Genomic DNA, 15,460 nt, shown 5'->3' on the forward strand with positions numbered 1-15,460 from the left:
ATTTTTCTCAAGCGGATTGAAGGCTTGGTCACTCAATCAATCAACTTCACCGATGTCCCAGTGCACTGTGGGTAGCCGATCAGCAGTCGCATATGCAGTCGCCATTTTCGTTCGTTCCACGAGGCCGGCGAGCAAATCTAACCTTTCGGTGGTAGAGGCCTGTCCTTGAGTAGTTCACCACCATGCCGACTACTCTACCACCCAAAGAGAACGCTTTGTTCAAGAGAATCCTGGTAAGTGATCGCTGAGGGTGCGGGTAGCGTCCGTACCACGCGGATAGGAGTCGTGACTGAGCACGCCTTGTCGATTTCAGGGTGCGTTTTCACTTCCTCTTGTGGTTCTCTTGCAGAAATGCTACGAACACAAGCAGTACAAGAATGGGCTGAAATTTGCCAAGCAGATCCTTTCGAATCCAAAGTTCTCGGAACATGGAGGTGAGAGAATTGTTTACGTTTGATGAGCGCAGTGAATTTTTACATGTGTGTACCTTGACCACAAATGCGTATAAAACTTTCAAGTTTACCGATTTAAGTTATTTATCGCCATTTGTTAGTTTCACATGATAACATTTTAAATGCCATTTTTATACTCGAATCTTTCTTGGTGAAACAGAAACTTTGGCTATGAAGGGACTGACTCTCAACTGCCTTGGAAGGAAAGAAGAAGCTTACGAGTTTGTTCGTCGAGGACTTCGAAATGATCTCAAAAGTCATGTGTGTATCCTTGATAGATTAGACGTGTGAATTTCTGCAGGTTATAAAATGTGGCCAACAAAAACACTTACTTGGTAATGGAATTTACGTGATTGTGTATTTGCTGTCGTTGTTTGTTATTTTACTGTAATGTGTGACTCGAGCTGTGAGCCAATTATCACATGTGACATGTAAAATGCCCACTATTGGCATTAATTTCAGCTGTTTATTACTGCTTGAAGCTGTCTATAAATTTACTTTGAATTATTTTTTAGTTTCTCACAAATCTGTTATTTTTTAGGGGGTGGAGGGTATACATGACGTATGCATTTTACAAGTCCAAATATAATGTTGTGACTGTGTTTTCAAAAGCATTTTACTCCCAAAATTGCCAATTTAAGCAATCATGCAAAAAAAATTGAATTAAAAAAACATCACATGAAAAGTGCTGTTCAGAAGCTTTTATTTGAATGGTCACAAACCAGGTTTTTATCCCTAGATTTTTACAGAGGTGTCAGACAGACATGTAGATTTAAGGCAGTAGTCATGTAAAATACCCAGCTATAGTGGTTTCTGCTTGTGTTATATTGCCTTGACTGCCAAGGCAGGTTGGCACGTTTATGGACTGCTACAGAGGTCAGATAAGAAATATGATGAGGCAATCAAGTGTTACAGGAATGCTCTAAAATGGGATAAGGTTGGTTGTCAAATTTGTTTTTGTACCTGGCAATACCTTAACAATATACCTTTTTGGTTATTGCATACAATGCACCTGTACATAGTTCATTCCATGTACTCAAAGAAAATACTTATTTCTTAGTTTGCCCAACAAGAATGGAACCTGTACAATGGTCAGATACTCGATTACTGAGCACAAAAGACGTGTGGTGCTCATAATGTACATGTACCATCTACTGATTGTACCATATGTTCATGTATTCTAGCAAAAGTGCAAGTGTTAATACAATGTAAGTAATCTTGTTTCTTTCCTTTGCAGGAAAACATTCAGATTTTGAGAGATCTGTCACTGTTACAAATTCAGATGCGTGACCTTGAGGGCTACAGGGTATGGACACTAAATATTTAATGAATTCTTTTTATGTCTAATGACGTATGAAGTCCGAGTTAGAGCCTAGTGACCCATCAGGCTTATCCCAGTTTCTGTAGCATTAATTCATCGGTAACCATTTTTCACCTGGGTAGAGAAAGGCACTGTGAGAGTAAATGACCCTGGCCAGGGCTTCAACCTGGACCACTCAATCTGGAGTCCAGTGTACTAACCATTGGGCCACTGCGCCTCCCACAAGTGTAACTCATTATTAAAAATGATCTAAAAAATAACCACCAACCCAAAGGATGATATCATTGTACAAAAAAACTAAGAGAGCAGTTATAGCTCTGAAACTACAGTACCGCTCAGAAATAAGCGTCCATACGCACCTTATACTCACATACGCACACGCACATAGGCGCATACACAGATACGCATATGTTGCAGTAAATTTTTGATCTTAGTTAATTTTTTATTTTAACTAGTTAGTTTTTTTTTTTTATTCTTGGTTAATAAGTAGAAAAAGTAGAACACCTCCCCCCCTTGATATCTCATACCCTTCCCCCCATCCTTACTAACCCTTCCCTACTATCTGCTACTATCCCTCTCCCCTAAGTACTATCATTTATTTATTTTTCTTTTTTACTAACCTGCACTGGATTTGAACTCTCAACCTCTGGATTTGCTGTCCAACCCCTTACCACTCTGCTACGTAGGAAACGTTGGGTGAACCACTATTTTTTTAAAATATATGATACCCTAACCCTAACCCCATTATTTAACTAGTTAAAAAAAATCAACTAGTTAGAAAAAACTAACTAGTTAAAATAAAAAATTAACTGAGATCAAAAATTAACTGCAACACATACGTGCGAATGCAACGAAGCATAAACACATATGCAGTTCTTTGTTATTCATTCCTCTAAGTTTTCTTTGTGTTGTATTTTTGGGAAAAACAAAAGAAAAATCTTTCCGAGATAAACTTTAAAAGGCGGCAGACGATCGAGTAGTGTTTGTCTTGCCTTGAAGTACGTAGTTTTAGGACGATTATCGTTCGGCATTTCGAGACAAACAGACGAGAGTTTTGTTTATAGTACTCTCAAAGCTGTGCTCTTAGAATAATTGCAGGGTGCCCGAATGCTCTTATGTAAGAAATCTTGGATGCCCAGCCCATACAAGCTGTTATGATAATAAATAATACAAGTCGTCCAAAGACAAAAGTAGGTCGCCTGTGGCACCCGGGCTCTGCTAGAGTACAGCTCTGACTCTTGATCTAGATTTGCACTTTTACAATAGTAAGTGAAACAATTTGGTTTTTTTTTTTGCTCTTAGGAAACCAGATACCAGTTGCTGAAACTAAGACCAGGTCAAAGAGCATCTTGGATTGGTTATGCTATCTCTTATCATCTCCTCAAAGATTACGACATGGCATTCACAATTCTGGAAGAGTTTCGAAAAACGCAAAACGTAAGAATTCTCGCAGGGTTTTATAACAGTTGTACTGTACGTTGCATGCATGGTACTGTTTGATGTTTAGGGGGGGGAAAAACCATTTGTGAATCAAGTTCTTGCAACTGTGAATCTGTAGAGTTAAAATTTTTGACAGATTAACTATATGTGCTTAGGCTGGCTATAAAAAGGTTCTAACTTTCTTTCCCAAAATACTTACATACATGTATCAGGCATGTTATTCATGACAAGCATTTCAATCTTTGTCAATTCTAAGATTCTGAAATGGTGTTAAATGTACTATGATAAAAATGTATTTGATTGGTCTGTTTGAATGTTGCTATTGCATGACAAAATATTTTTTGTCACCCTTAGCAAATACATCATTGTAAATTGTAGCAAAACAAAAACAAATATTTCAATCAGTCCTCTGTGCCATCAAAGTTGCTGATACTCCTGTCTGAGCAAGGAGTTTAAATGGTGGCATTGTTATGCATTTACTTCAGATTTCTTCTCCAAAGTTTGACACTGAACATGGTGAGCTGCTGCTGTATCAAAACATGGTGCTGAGAGAAGCAGGGAGACCAAGCAAGGCTTTGGATCATTTGATGGAATATGAATCATTCATGCATGACAAACTTGTAGTGAGAGAAATCAAAGGTATGTTTATAGAGTCATCTTCTAGTTCCAGGGCTACCTATGACTAGGGTACCGTAATGATGCGATTTAGTGCCCAGGGCGCTTAATTACTTTTGCACTTTAAGGGCGCTTACAGTACCGCTCGCAAATAAGCGTCCCAAAACATACGCGAAAAACGTGTATGCTTTTGCACATACGCGCATATGCGTATCTGCGTATATGCGTCTGCGTATGTGCGTATGTGCGTATACTCTGTATACGCGTATGCTCATCAGTATGTATGAGCAAGCTTATTGTTTTTTCTTTTGTCCATAGTTTATTGTTCTTTGATGGCTTGCTATTTCTTCTTTTTAGAGATCGCCGATTTATGCAAGATAGAAACGGAGAAATAACTTTTTCGTTACTTGACTTACCGGCCTTACCTTTATGATAAATGTTGACGGCGCATCATATAAACTCTAATAGAACTTAGTTTCTTCTCATTGGAATCACTTTTCCAGTTTGAATCGCCCATTTACGCAAAATAGAACCAGAGATATTTTTTTTCGCTTCTAAGCTGTGTCGCTTCAATAGGCAATTAATTCATAAAAAGTCTCGCCGGCGCGTGCGACCCTTGTGAAGAGACCAAAAGTTTATGTTGTAAGAAATGTTAAAAAACAAGATCAATGTTGACGGCGCATCATAAACTCTAAACTCTAAACTCAAGTCGGCAAACGAAACATTCCACATGAAAAACATCGGAGCCGTAAAGCCTTCCGTGAATATTAAATTGAAAGGCAGACTTGTGACGCGCCATCGCGTCTAGCTTGAAATGAACTTGTTTTATTTTTTTGTTAATTTAGCATAAAATTCCCAGAACCTAAATTCTTCTTGAATGAAACTTGTCTTTATTACTAACACAGATAACGGCATCAATTGTTATTACAGCTTTAGAGGAGTTAAACAAATTTTGCTTTTTTAACGCGGCCCAGCTAAAAGAGTCCAAAAGTTGGCAAAATTTGCATATGTCAAAAGTAATTTGAAACCTTTCGAATAAACTCCATCGTAAATAAATGTAACACAACGCCGCACGCAAGTATCCGATTTAGATTCTTTCATACACATTTAATTGCGTTTTTCTAAAGAAAACTCAATGACAGATTGAACTTTGAGGTTTAATATTTGCGTCTTAAGTCATAACACAAACAATTCGTACGCGTGACATTACACACGTGCTTCATGTTTTGTCCGAAGATTGCCTGATCGCAGGTTATGTTTGTCCTGATTCGGCGGGACCGAGCTAACTCCAACTCGGTTTCTTCTTAAAGTTAAGAAGAACAACCCTAAAGAAACTTCCTCGTCTTTAACCTGATGTGGTCAAAGAGTCGAAAATATGCAACAGTTATTTTACATCTGCAGCGAATTCTGCTTTCGATGTCAGCGAGATATTTCCGTGAATGTTTTGGAAACGCTCTGTTTTATACCATTATGAACTTGGAACTTTCGGTAAGTAATAAAGATTTTATCATTCGATCGACCAACGCTGTTTTATAATTTTCTCGCAAAGAAACTTTATTTGTTTTCTCCAACAATACAACACAATGAGAACCAAGAGCAATGAATAACAAAGAACTGCGTATGTGCTTACGCTTCATTGCATACGCGCGTCTGCGTATGTGCGTATATGCGTCTGCGTATGTGCGTATGTGCGTATAAGGTGCGTATATGATGGACGCTTATTTCTGAGCAGTACTGTATTTGAGACAGGGTGCTTATTTAGTTTTTTTGCAAAACAACCAAATGTTCAAAACAAAACTTTAATATATTTTAAAATAGCTAGCAATAACATAAACTGTAACAGTAACAAATTGTTGAAAGTTTAGTTACTTTTAAAATAATTGTTCATTTTATCAGTAAATGTATACATGTACGGTACAGTAAATATTCATAAGTTTATCTATTCGACGTCGATGACTTCAGTAGGGGCAGTTATCCACAATAGGGGCGCGTATAACAATGGGGGTGCTTATTGAAATAGGGGGGCTTATTAACAAAAACACCTTTGAAGGAGGGCGCTTATTCGAAAGGGGGTGCTTATTGGAAAGAGGGCACTTAATGGAATCATTACTAACAGTATTTGATCCATGGATCCAGTATAGTTTCATGAGCTTTGTCCCACAGCTGATGGTATTTAACTTCCATCTGTGTTAATGAAGCAAATATTACATAAGCCAGTCAGTATTTTTTATACTGACTGGTCAGTTTTTTTTTTATTTAGTTATACACCTGGGTGAAAAGAATTGAAATAAAGCATCATGCCCAATCGACACACATCAAGGCAATTCACTGTATACATCCATCTCTTTATCATGCTTTTTGATTACTTGAAAGTCAACAAATAAGTTTGCTAATCAGGTAATATTTTGTTTGCTCCAGGATCATTATTCCTTGAAATGAACCACTTCAAAGAAGCAGAGAAGGTTTTCAGAGAGTTACTCAGAAGAAACCCAGAAAATAAAACGTACTATCAAGAACTGGAGAAGTCTATGCAACTTGGTTAGTAGTTATTAAACCCTTTATGACCTCTCTGTACATTATACATGTGTGCTTGCATCTGTGATAAAATAACAATATATTGCGTCTTTGCAGAAAATCCCGATGACAGATATAACCTGTACATGCAATATATGGAGTCATATCCAAGAGCGCAGTCCCCCAAGAGGGTACCGCTTACATTTACCAAAGGTACATTTTTTCTTACATGTTTCCAAGTACATTTTATAAGATTATAAACTCATCACCAATAGATGAGCTTGGGGAAGGATGCCTTAGGTATGGTGGAGCCACGCAAGATTCTAGAGAATGCAAAGGTATTCATAGCAACCCCGAGAGTCGTAACCACTGTTATGCTATATACTGTGAGGATCTTTTGACTGAGGCCTGGCCAGGTGTCCCATGATAAAATCTGACATGCGACATTCTGGCTGAAAACCAGTCACAACATTAAAAATAAAGCACATACAATTATGTGATAGATGACACTGCTCTTTTCAGTTTGTATGGCTGCAGTCTTTGACTTACAAATGAAGAAAAGTGTACCAGCACTCAGTTTAAAATTTAACATAACAAAATAATTTGTTTCTGCTTTTAGGTGAAACATTTGCCAGATTAGTGGACAACTACATGAGACCAGCGATTCATAAAGGAGTGCCTCCATTGTTTAACAACATCAGAAATTTATATACAGAAAAAGATAAGGTGATTTATTGCATCTTCCTCTCATACATGTATGTTTGGAAACAACTGGCAAGGTTAAAAAAAACAATTAAGATATTATTATTTATGATCTTGGCATTCAACTTCAGTTTCTTGCTACTGAATTTTATTTTTAATCATTCAGTCATGTTTGTCAGTAACAAAATCATTTGTGTTTGGTTCGTTACACAATGTATTTGCCATGTATTGGAATATACATGTAGTATGACTTGGTGAATTTGATAACTGTAATTAGTTAAAACACTTATGGATTCTGATAGCGCTACTGAGCAAAAAATGCTCAGTGAACATAGAATGAATAATTTGTTATTATTGTCACATAATTCATTGAAGAATTCAAATGTGCTCATACAGACATACATGTATGTAGTTTAAAAACAGCCTTGTGCTTGTGCGATGCCATTAGGCTGTGAATAAAACACTCCAAGAACATTACAATTCAAGTGATCTCTTTCATTTCGCAGGTAAAGATTGTTGAAAACATAGCTCTTGGTTATCTGGACAATTTGAACACCTTTGGAACTTTGACAGGGAAAGGTTAGTGTCTCATCAATAATTTGCTTTGTTCTGTCAATAAACTCCTTGATTCTTAGTCCACACATCTTACATGTTTTCAAGAAGTTTTTTAATGACCCAAATTTTGTTTCAGGTGGCGATCTTGAGCCTCCAACAGCAATCTTGTGGGTTTACCATTTTCTTGCCCAGCATTTTGATTATTTGCGCGACAGCAAGAAGGCGATGGAGTACATAGACAAGGCTTTGGAACACACGCCTACGCTGATCGAGGCATACATGGTCAAAGCCAGGATCTATAAGGTAATGGAAACTGCAGGCCCCAGTTGTTTAAGGGGTGGTTAACGCTTTCCTTCGGATAAATCACTATCCGGTGGATAGCAAAGTACATTGTAGGTTTGGTATGAGAGTTATCCACTGGATAGTGATTTATCTGGTGGATATAGCGTAATCCACCCTTTGAACAACTTGGCTCTGATGTCTAACCACATCAGGGGAATGTAGCTAAGAAAGCACTAAGTCGGCTCATCAACAATCCCAGCTGGCTTTTCTGGCCTTAGCAGTTCTAAAAGTTTACCTAAGTCTTTGTTTTCACGTGAAAATTCAGCCGGATTTACATGTAAGTTCTATTTCAGCCGATTAAAATTAATTAGCTGGCAGCCAGCTCTTAGCGACATCCCTGCCCCATGTATTCAAGACGTGTTGATGGCATTGACACAAAAAAAATTATTCAGATTCACTTACTGTACATGTCTGTACCCTTTCTGTCCCTGGAGTGTTTGATACTGGATCTAAATTGAATTTACATTTTTGCATGTCTTTTTTTAGCATGGTGGTGACATGGAGAGGGCAGCCCATTGTATGGATGAAGCACGATCTCTGGACACTGCTGATAGATATGTCAATTGCAAATGTGCTAAGTACCAGCTACGAGCCAATCAAGTTCAAAAAGCTGAGGAGACTTGTGGTTTATTTACAAGGGTGAGTGCATGCATCTTACAATCAATAGTGCCACATAGTTAATTGTTGTTTGTTTTATATGCACAAACAGAATATTTTTTTCTCGTCACCCACACTGAAACGGTCTGGAAATCTTCCCAGGTGTCTGCCTAAATTTTCACGATGTGTAGATGCAGCTCTTGTGACCTTACTTTTATTTTCAAACAATTAGGTTAGCTTAACATTGCTTTAACTTATAATTCAGGCTGAATGAAATTGCTTTCAAACACCTTGATTAGGTATTGTATGCAAAGTAACTGGAGTAATTCCAGCGGCATTCATTGCTGTTTACATTCTGTATTGCAGGAAGGCGTTGGTGCTGCAGAAAACCTCAATGAGATGCAGTGCATGTGGTTCCAAACAGAGAGCGGCTATGCTATGCAAAGACTCGGCAAGCTTGGAGAGGCATTGAAGAAAGCTCATGAGATCGAGAGACATTTTGATGAAATAACAGAAGATCAGTTCGACTTCCACACCTACTGCATGAGGAAAATGACGTTAAGGGCTTATGTCAGGTAAGGGTTTTATTCTTCTAATATAAGACAGTGTGTAGAACAGTACTTGACAAAAAAATTAATGACTGCAACATGTCAAGGAAGTAATTATGGTTGGGATATGAATTGCAATATTGACAAACTTCCAAACTTGCATTTGTAAGTTTTTCAACTTTGACTGTGATTCCTGTAAAGTTTTTGCAAAAGAGATTTATTTTCATAATGACATTAAAGTAATCAAAACGTTTGCAGTACTTCAAAAAGATTATTATTTTTAATCCATACATGCACATGGAGAAAACATTAATTTTTAGCTGAAGTGGAACACATTGGAAATTCTGTAGAATGGGTTGGTGGTAAAATAATTTACTGGTATTTTAGGATGCATCCGACAAAATAATCACATCATGCCAGAAAAATAAGCTGAAACACTTTTTTTGCAGATTACTTCGTCTTGAGGATATTCTCCGGAGTCATAGATTCTACTTCAAAGCTGCCAAAATGGCTATAGAGGTAAAGTGAAGCTAATAATTACTGTACTTTGCAATTGAATCAAAACTGATTGAAACAAGCACTTCACATGTAAAAATCAACAGAAACGGACATGTCTCTTTTCATTCTTGTTCATTCATGTATTTTCATGGTTAAGTCATTTTCCTAGACCAGTGGCTTGTTGAGTTCAACGATGCTAAACATTGATTGATTTTCTGAATTTAATCTGTTTATTTTGCTGTTTATTACAGTGTTATGTGCGGCTCCATGACAAACCTTTGACTGCAAGCGATGAAGACGCTGAGGCAGGGTCTAGTGATCTGTCAGCTAAAGACTTGAAAAAACTGCGCAGCAAACAAAGAAGAGCTGAGAAAAAAGCTCAGGAAAACAAGAAAGGTGAGAGATGATCATCTGCTGGTTTCAACCTATCACAACAATCTTCCAATGTTGCCACACCACAAAACATGAAGCAATAACCAGTCATAAAGTCAATAACCATTGCCTTTGGGAAATTAACGCAAATCGAAGGAAAATTTACTCCTGAATAAAAGAAATTAACGCGAAAGCGGAGGTAAATTTTAAAAATGAAGGAAATTAAGGCGATTAACACAAGAAAGGGCAGTTTGTGGCAACAACAAGAACAAATTTCATTTCAACATTGAATGATTTTGGCAAATCATAAGAAGTTGACGTGTCTGATGCCGAACTGCCCTCTGAAAACAGGGACATGAAAATATCGTAAAAAAAATTAGCCTGTATACTATATCTGGACGAGTTCCAGAATTTGGGGAAATATTAACAGAAATTAACATCGCGGAAATTAACGTTTCGCTTAATTAATTTCGCGGAAATCAGCGCCAACAAAAGTAATAAACGCGACCTAAATTAACACGAATTTTTAAATTCGCGTTTATTTCATGAAGCGTTAATTTCCTATAATAAGGTAGGTCACAAGCGGTTGGTCATGATGTAGATTAATATACATGTACCAGTGCTTGTTAAACTGTTTGTTTTACTTGCAGCAACCACTGATGTAAAAGAAAACAAAGAGAGTGACAAGAAAGGTGATTCTTTTAAGGAACCGCCTTTGGAATCAGATTCATTAGGCAGGGTAGGTGTTACAATGCCATTTTCAGTATTTCCTCCACAGTCAAAACAACTCTCAGTGCCCTGGCTGTCACTCCGGGTTTTTTTTATTGTTATTATTTTTGTTTCCTGCTCATTAAATGTAACTTTGTTTTTCAGGTTTCAGACCCTCTAGAACAAGCTCTCAAGTTCCTGCGTCCATTACAGAATCTGGCTTCAAGTAGAATAGAAACCCATTTGTTGGCGTATGAAGTTTGCATCCGAAAAAGTATGTATGGCGGCTAACTCATTGATGTCTGTTTTTATGCCTTAGTTCTAAAACATCCTTGCAAAACAAGCATCGCATTTTGGCTTCTAATTGTTTTGTGCTGAAGGCTTATGTATGTGATAATGGCTCATTTTCACACTAGAAGACGGACAAATCGTCTAGACGGACAAGTCGTCTGACGATTTGTTCGTCAAGTGTGAATTTAAGACGGCTTTTAGACGACTTGTCTGTCTAGACGGCCAAGTCGTCCTCGAAAAATCGTCTCCCTAGACGACCAAATCGACAGACAAATTTAGACGACTTGTACATCCAAAATCGTGCCCGTCCCGTTTTTACACTAGATCATTTGTCCGTCTTAGGGCCTGATCATGAGCCGGGCTGGCCGGGCCGAGATCTCGCACGTCCGCAACAAATCAACGGATACGACGGGCCAGCCCGAGCGAGACGGACGCGAGCCGGGACCGCAGCGAGAGCCGGGCTGGAAATCCATGTATGCGTCCGCCAGCCCGGGCGGGCAGAATTGTCTCCGAGCCGAGAAAAATCATGCACCCTCAAAAGATGAGAGGGACCATCTAGCTGGTGAAAAAATAACCACCAATGCGAAAAAGGGAAGAATGTGGATAAGGAAACCGGGCGAAAGACGGCAAGGGGCCGGCAACCGGGCTATGTAACGGGCGAAAGGGAAACGAACCAGCCCGGCTCATGTAATCAGGCCCTTTGACGATTTGTCCGTCTCTAGTGTGAAAACGGCTAATGTCTGACTAGGTTTCCTTGTTTTTTTGTTGTTGCAGGCAAACTTCTGCTGATGTTACAGTCTGTCAAACGCGCTCATGCTATTGATCCAAACCATCCAAAGCTGCACGAAAACCTGGTCAAGCTTGCTGTCAAAGGTGAATGGTTTATAACGTGACATGGAGTTCTTCAGATTGGAGCCGATAAAATAGTTTTTCGTTATTAACCAAGGCATTTTTCCTGTGGGGGCAAATCAGGGCGTCAAAATATGGTCCCATGATAAAATCGAAGTGGACTCCATTAGGGATCATTAACCGTTAACCGCGGATGCCATCTTATACCGTAAAATTCCGGTTATAAGCCCCCCCCCCTCCCCCCGGTTATAGGCCCATCTACCTGGAAACAAAAAAATACATCCGATTCCGAGCACCTCCCCCCCTCCCGGATACAAGCCCCCCTCTGGGCTAAATGTTGCTTTATTATGCGTTTTTTACTTAAAAACCTATTTCGATCAACAGTCCCGTGGCTCGTTTCGGAACGTTTTTTTATTCTGCTTATCAGCCCTCCTGGATATCATTGTAAGCCCCTACACACAAAAACCCTTATGAAGCTGTATAAGCCCAGGGCTTATAATCAGATTTTTACGGTATACGTTCAATGCCTTAATGCCAAAGAATTTTCCCATCAGTGTCTTGATAAATTGCCGCCCCTTAAAGTTATTTAGTAGCAAAAAGGCCCGTTGTAAACAATCCTTACAGCTTCTCTTAACGCTATTATAATAATAGATTTGTGACTAGCTTTTCTTTTTCCTTCAGTGTCGGAGTCGAAGGACTTGAAGGGACCCGTGGCGACTGTGATAGAACGAGAACTTAAAACACTGCTTGACGGCAAAGACCTGAAGCAGTTCAACTCTGATTTCCTGGAACAAAATTCACAATCCTTGCTTCACAGGCTTTCAGGTAAGGCAGGGCTCGAAAAAGTCCCGTCCGGTACTCCGGGCACCGAATCAAATAAATAAATGATTTTCATGCTCATTCACCCGATGAGCCAGGGCCCTGGAGAATGACTAAATCATGAAATAATGAACTAGGACAGACATGAAATAATAGACTCTTGGTTGTAAAGTTAAATGGACTATGTCACGGATTTTAATAGGTTTTTGAACAGCCAAAATTTATATTTGTGTCGTAGGAAACCTAAATATAATGGTCCATTTTTATTAACATTTGCTATTTTAGAGCACTCAAACTGTTTAGAAGCGCGTTTGGCTGCAGATGGCTCGGATGGAAATGGATTGCAATTTGAAAACTTTAGGCAACATTTTCAAGTTGTTTCCGCGCGCCTTCAAAAAAAAATCGATATTTATAGCCGCAGTTTGATTTCTATCCCCAAATAAAGGTAATATCTTCCGTTAAATGTTCAAAGACAATGCTTTTCATGGGTAAAGTTGCCTACCACTTATTTCAGAACAGCCTAGACACAAAAAACTGTGAAATAGTCCCTTTAAGACTTTGATTTTTTTTGTTTTTTTTTATAGCTCTTTTATTTATTTACACACACACTTACTTTAAGACTTTGATGGTTTTTGCAGGAAGCAAAATGCTGTGCCTTTTGGAAGCCTCAAAGGTAGACGATGCGCTGGCGCTGGTCACGGATTTATCTGACAATCTTGAAGACAGGACACTAGAGGTGAGGCTATATGAAGAGGTTTATTGCTGGTACGCAAGTTCGCTAACCGGAGACGTAGATGTAGTGAGATGTACCATTCACAGCGGTCAAACGCAAAAATTGACGTCGCGTCCGGTATTCGGCGCCTCGGAACTTTTATAAGAATTTGACTCGTGTGCGAACTTTTGATGAAATTGTTATAGAAATAGTACGGTGAAAGGAAATTTCAAGCTGGGAAACTCAGTGGAGATCAATTATAAAATTTCCCATCCATAAGCTGCGTATAAACCTTAACTTTCCAGGGACGGCGTTAACTTTTGGGTTTAAGCGAGAGCTTTCGAAAAATTGTATGGACAATTTTTGGCGGGAATTGCACAGGAACTGCGCACGCGCGTGATGTTTTAACGGTTTGTGGATGTACCATCGCCTAACGTTTTGTTTATTATTGTTTCACAGAACTGCACGTTGATCTACAATACACTGTTGGAAGGCACATTCGGCGAGTGCAGTGATTTGACAAAGGAGTACTTCCTCAAATGCAGGACTCTCTTTCCACTGGCTACTGTGTTCGCAAAAGACGACGGAGCCGTGAATGGCCTCGATGGAGCCCAGACGAGCGGCAGTGAACCGTTATGCGACGGCTTAGCATGAAATGAATGTTCAAAGAGAAAACAAAAAACACAACTGCGATTTTACCGAGATATGCCAAACGGATCTTTTAAATTTGTGGAGCATAGCAGTCTGAAAGGCGTTGAAGGATAACATGCCCCTTGTAAACTGTGTTCCAGGATTTTTAATACTAATGAGAAAATGCTCAAGATTCGTCTACTTTTTGGGGTAGAGAGAGATGCTACCCAGACAGACCCGTTGAAAGCGTTTCTGCGATACCTTGCAGAAGCTGATGTTTTGATGAATAATTGACACATACATTGTACGAATTACAGACACGCGGGTTATACATGTACAGTGCGCTTGCATTGCGCGATCGACGCAGAGTTTGTTTGCAAAGACGATCGCCCGGGAGAAATGTCCCAACTTAGAGTTTGACGTCAAAAGAATGACTGTGTAACTAAAGACGAGCCACCCTCTGCTATTCCATGAAATTGCTTCTCATCATTTGAATCACAATGCGGTGTATTTTGAATAATAAATGACAAATTCACGAAAGAGTTAGTTCCACTGAAGTGTTTAAAGTTCGTCATGTACAAAATCACCTTCAAAATAAATTAATCTTAAATTACTAGTTCACGTAGGAAGAGAAACAACGGAGGTACTTATAAACCATGAAGGATGGGGTAGACTTGTGATTTTAAACAACGACCTTCAATAACGTTTCTTAATCTCCGAGACCCATTTAGAAAATACAGTGGCCGGGTTGTTCAAAGAGCGATTAAACTGATCCAGAATTAGCATAAATTTGGAATTTTTAAAACCTTTTAGTGACATTTTCTGTTTATATTTTCTGTCCTCCAGTTTTGACGTCGACCTATCTCAAACTCCACAAAATAAAAGCAATAAAACAACTTAAACAAGAGAAACTGAAAATCAATCAACTTTTAATCCTGGGTTACTGTAAATCGCCTTTCGAACAACCCGGCCCAGGGCAACTTGGTAGTGGTAGGCTAGTTCTTCCTGGTCATCTTGATCACCTCAGTAAATAAAACGGCTTAAACTCACACAAAAAAAGTAAATAAAGAGCACTTTACACAATAAATGAGACTGATTTCAAGAGCCTCAACTGGACAAGTTCTTTGTATTCTGTAAAAGGGGAGGGAAATCGCGCTCTGTTTTCCTCCGCGCAGCATACATTACATGTAATATCAACGTCGTGTTCACGTGGTCATCCCGACCCTCCCCACCCAGGACACAGGTAGGGGCGGGTAGAAGAGAGGGTCTGGGAACAAGGGTCAACCTCTGGGCTGTTTGATTGAAACCTTTATTCTTATCAATAAAATCATTTATATCTCTTCATGGTACACTTTATAATACGATTTGGATTCTGGGCGATTCGCATAAAAAACTCATATCAGAATAACCGACCCCGAGCACCGCGATGACTGACGGCGGGAGCCGCCCCGGAAGACCATCCGAAGGGACCTCGAGGCGCCCAAAGTGCGTCGGA

The 15,460-nt window shown here is 39.1% G+C and overlaps 1 protein-coding gene across 2 annotated transcripts; it reads left to right on the top strand.

The window, feature by feature from the left end:
• The first annotated feature begins 83 nt into the window (after positions 1 to 83).
• Positions 84 to 14,633, top strand: LOC144653739 (N-alpha-acetyltransferase 15, NatA auxiliary subunit-like). Of its 2 annotated transcripts, none has more exons than XM_078513820.1 (22): positions 84 to 233; positions 350 to 434; positions 613 to 717; positions 1,301 to 1,389; positions 1,690 to 1,758; positions 3,076 to 3,210; positions 3,699 to 3,852; positions 6,247 to 6,366; positions 6,460 to 6,555; positions 6,962 to 7,068; positions 7,551 to 7,623; positions 7,736 to 7,902; positions 8,428 to 8,580; positions 8,905 to 9,113; positions 9,536 to 9,605; positions 9,836 to 9,980; positions 10,607 to 10,695; positions 10,830 to 10,938; positions 11,730 to 11,828; positions 12,486 to 12,629; positions 13,262 to 13,359; positions 13,795 to 14,633. In XM_078513820.1, exons 1-22 carry the CDS (start codon positions 183 to 185, stop codon positions 13,987 to 13,989), a joined length of 2,562 nt encoding a protein of 853 aa, XP_078369946.1. In that variant the 5' UTR covers positions 84 to 182; the 3' UTR covers positions 13,990 to 14,633. The 2 variants fall into 2 exon arrangements, with proteins under 2 accessions (XP_078369946.1, XP_078369947.1); XM_078513821.1 differs by having other exon boundaries at positions 3,714 to 3,852.
• The last annotated feature ends 827 nt before the right edge of the window (positions 14,634 to 15,460 follow it).

The sequence above is a fragment of the Oculina patagonica genome, chromosome 5 (assembly GCF_052425735.1).
Source record: "Oculina patagonica isolate OP01 chromosome 5, crgOcupat, whole genome shotgun sequence".
Taxonomy (NCBI): Eukaryota; Metazoa; Cnidaria; class Anthozoa; order Scleractinia; family Oculinidae; genus Oculina; species Oculina patagonica.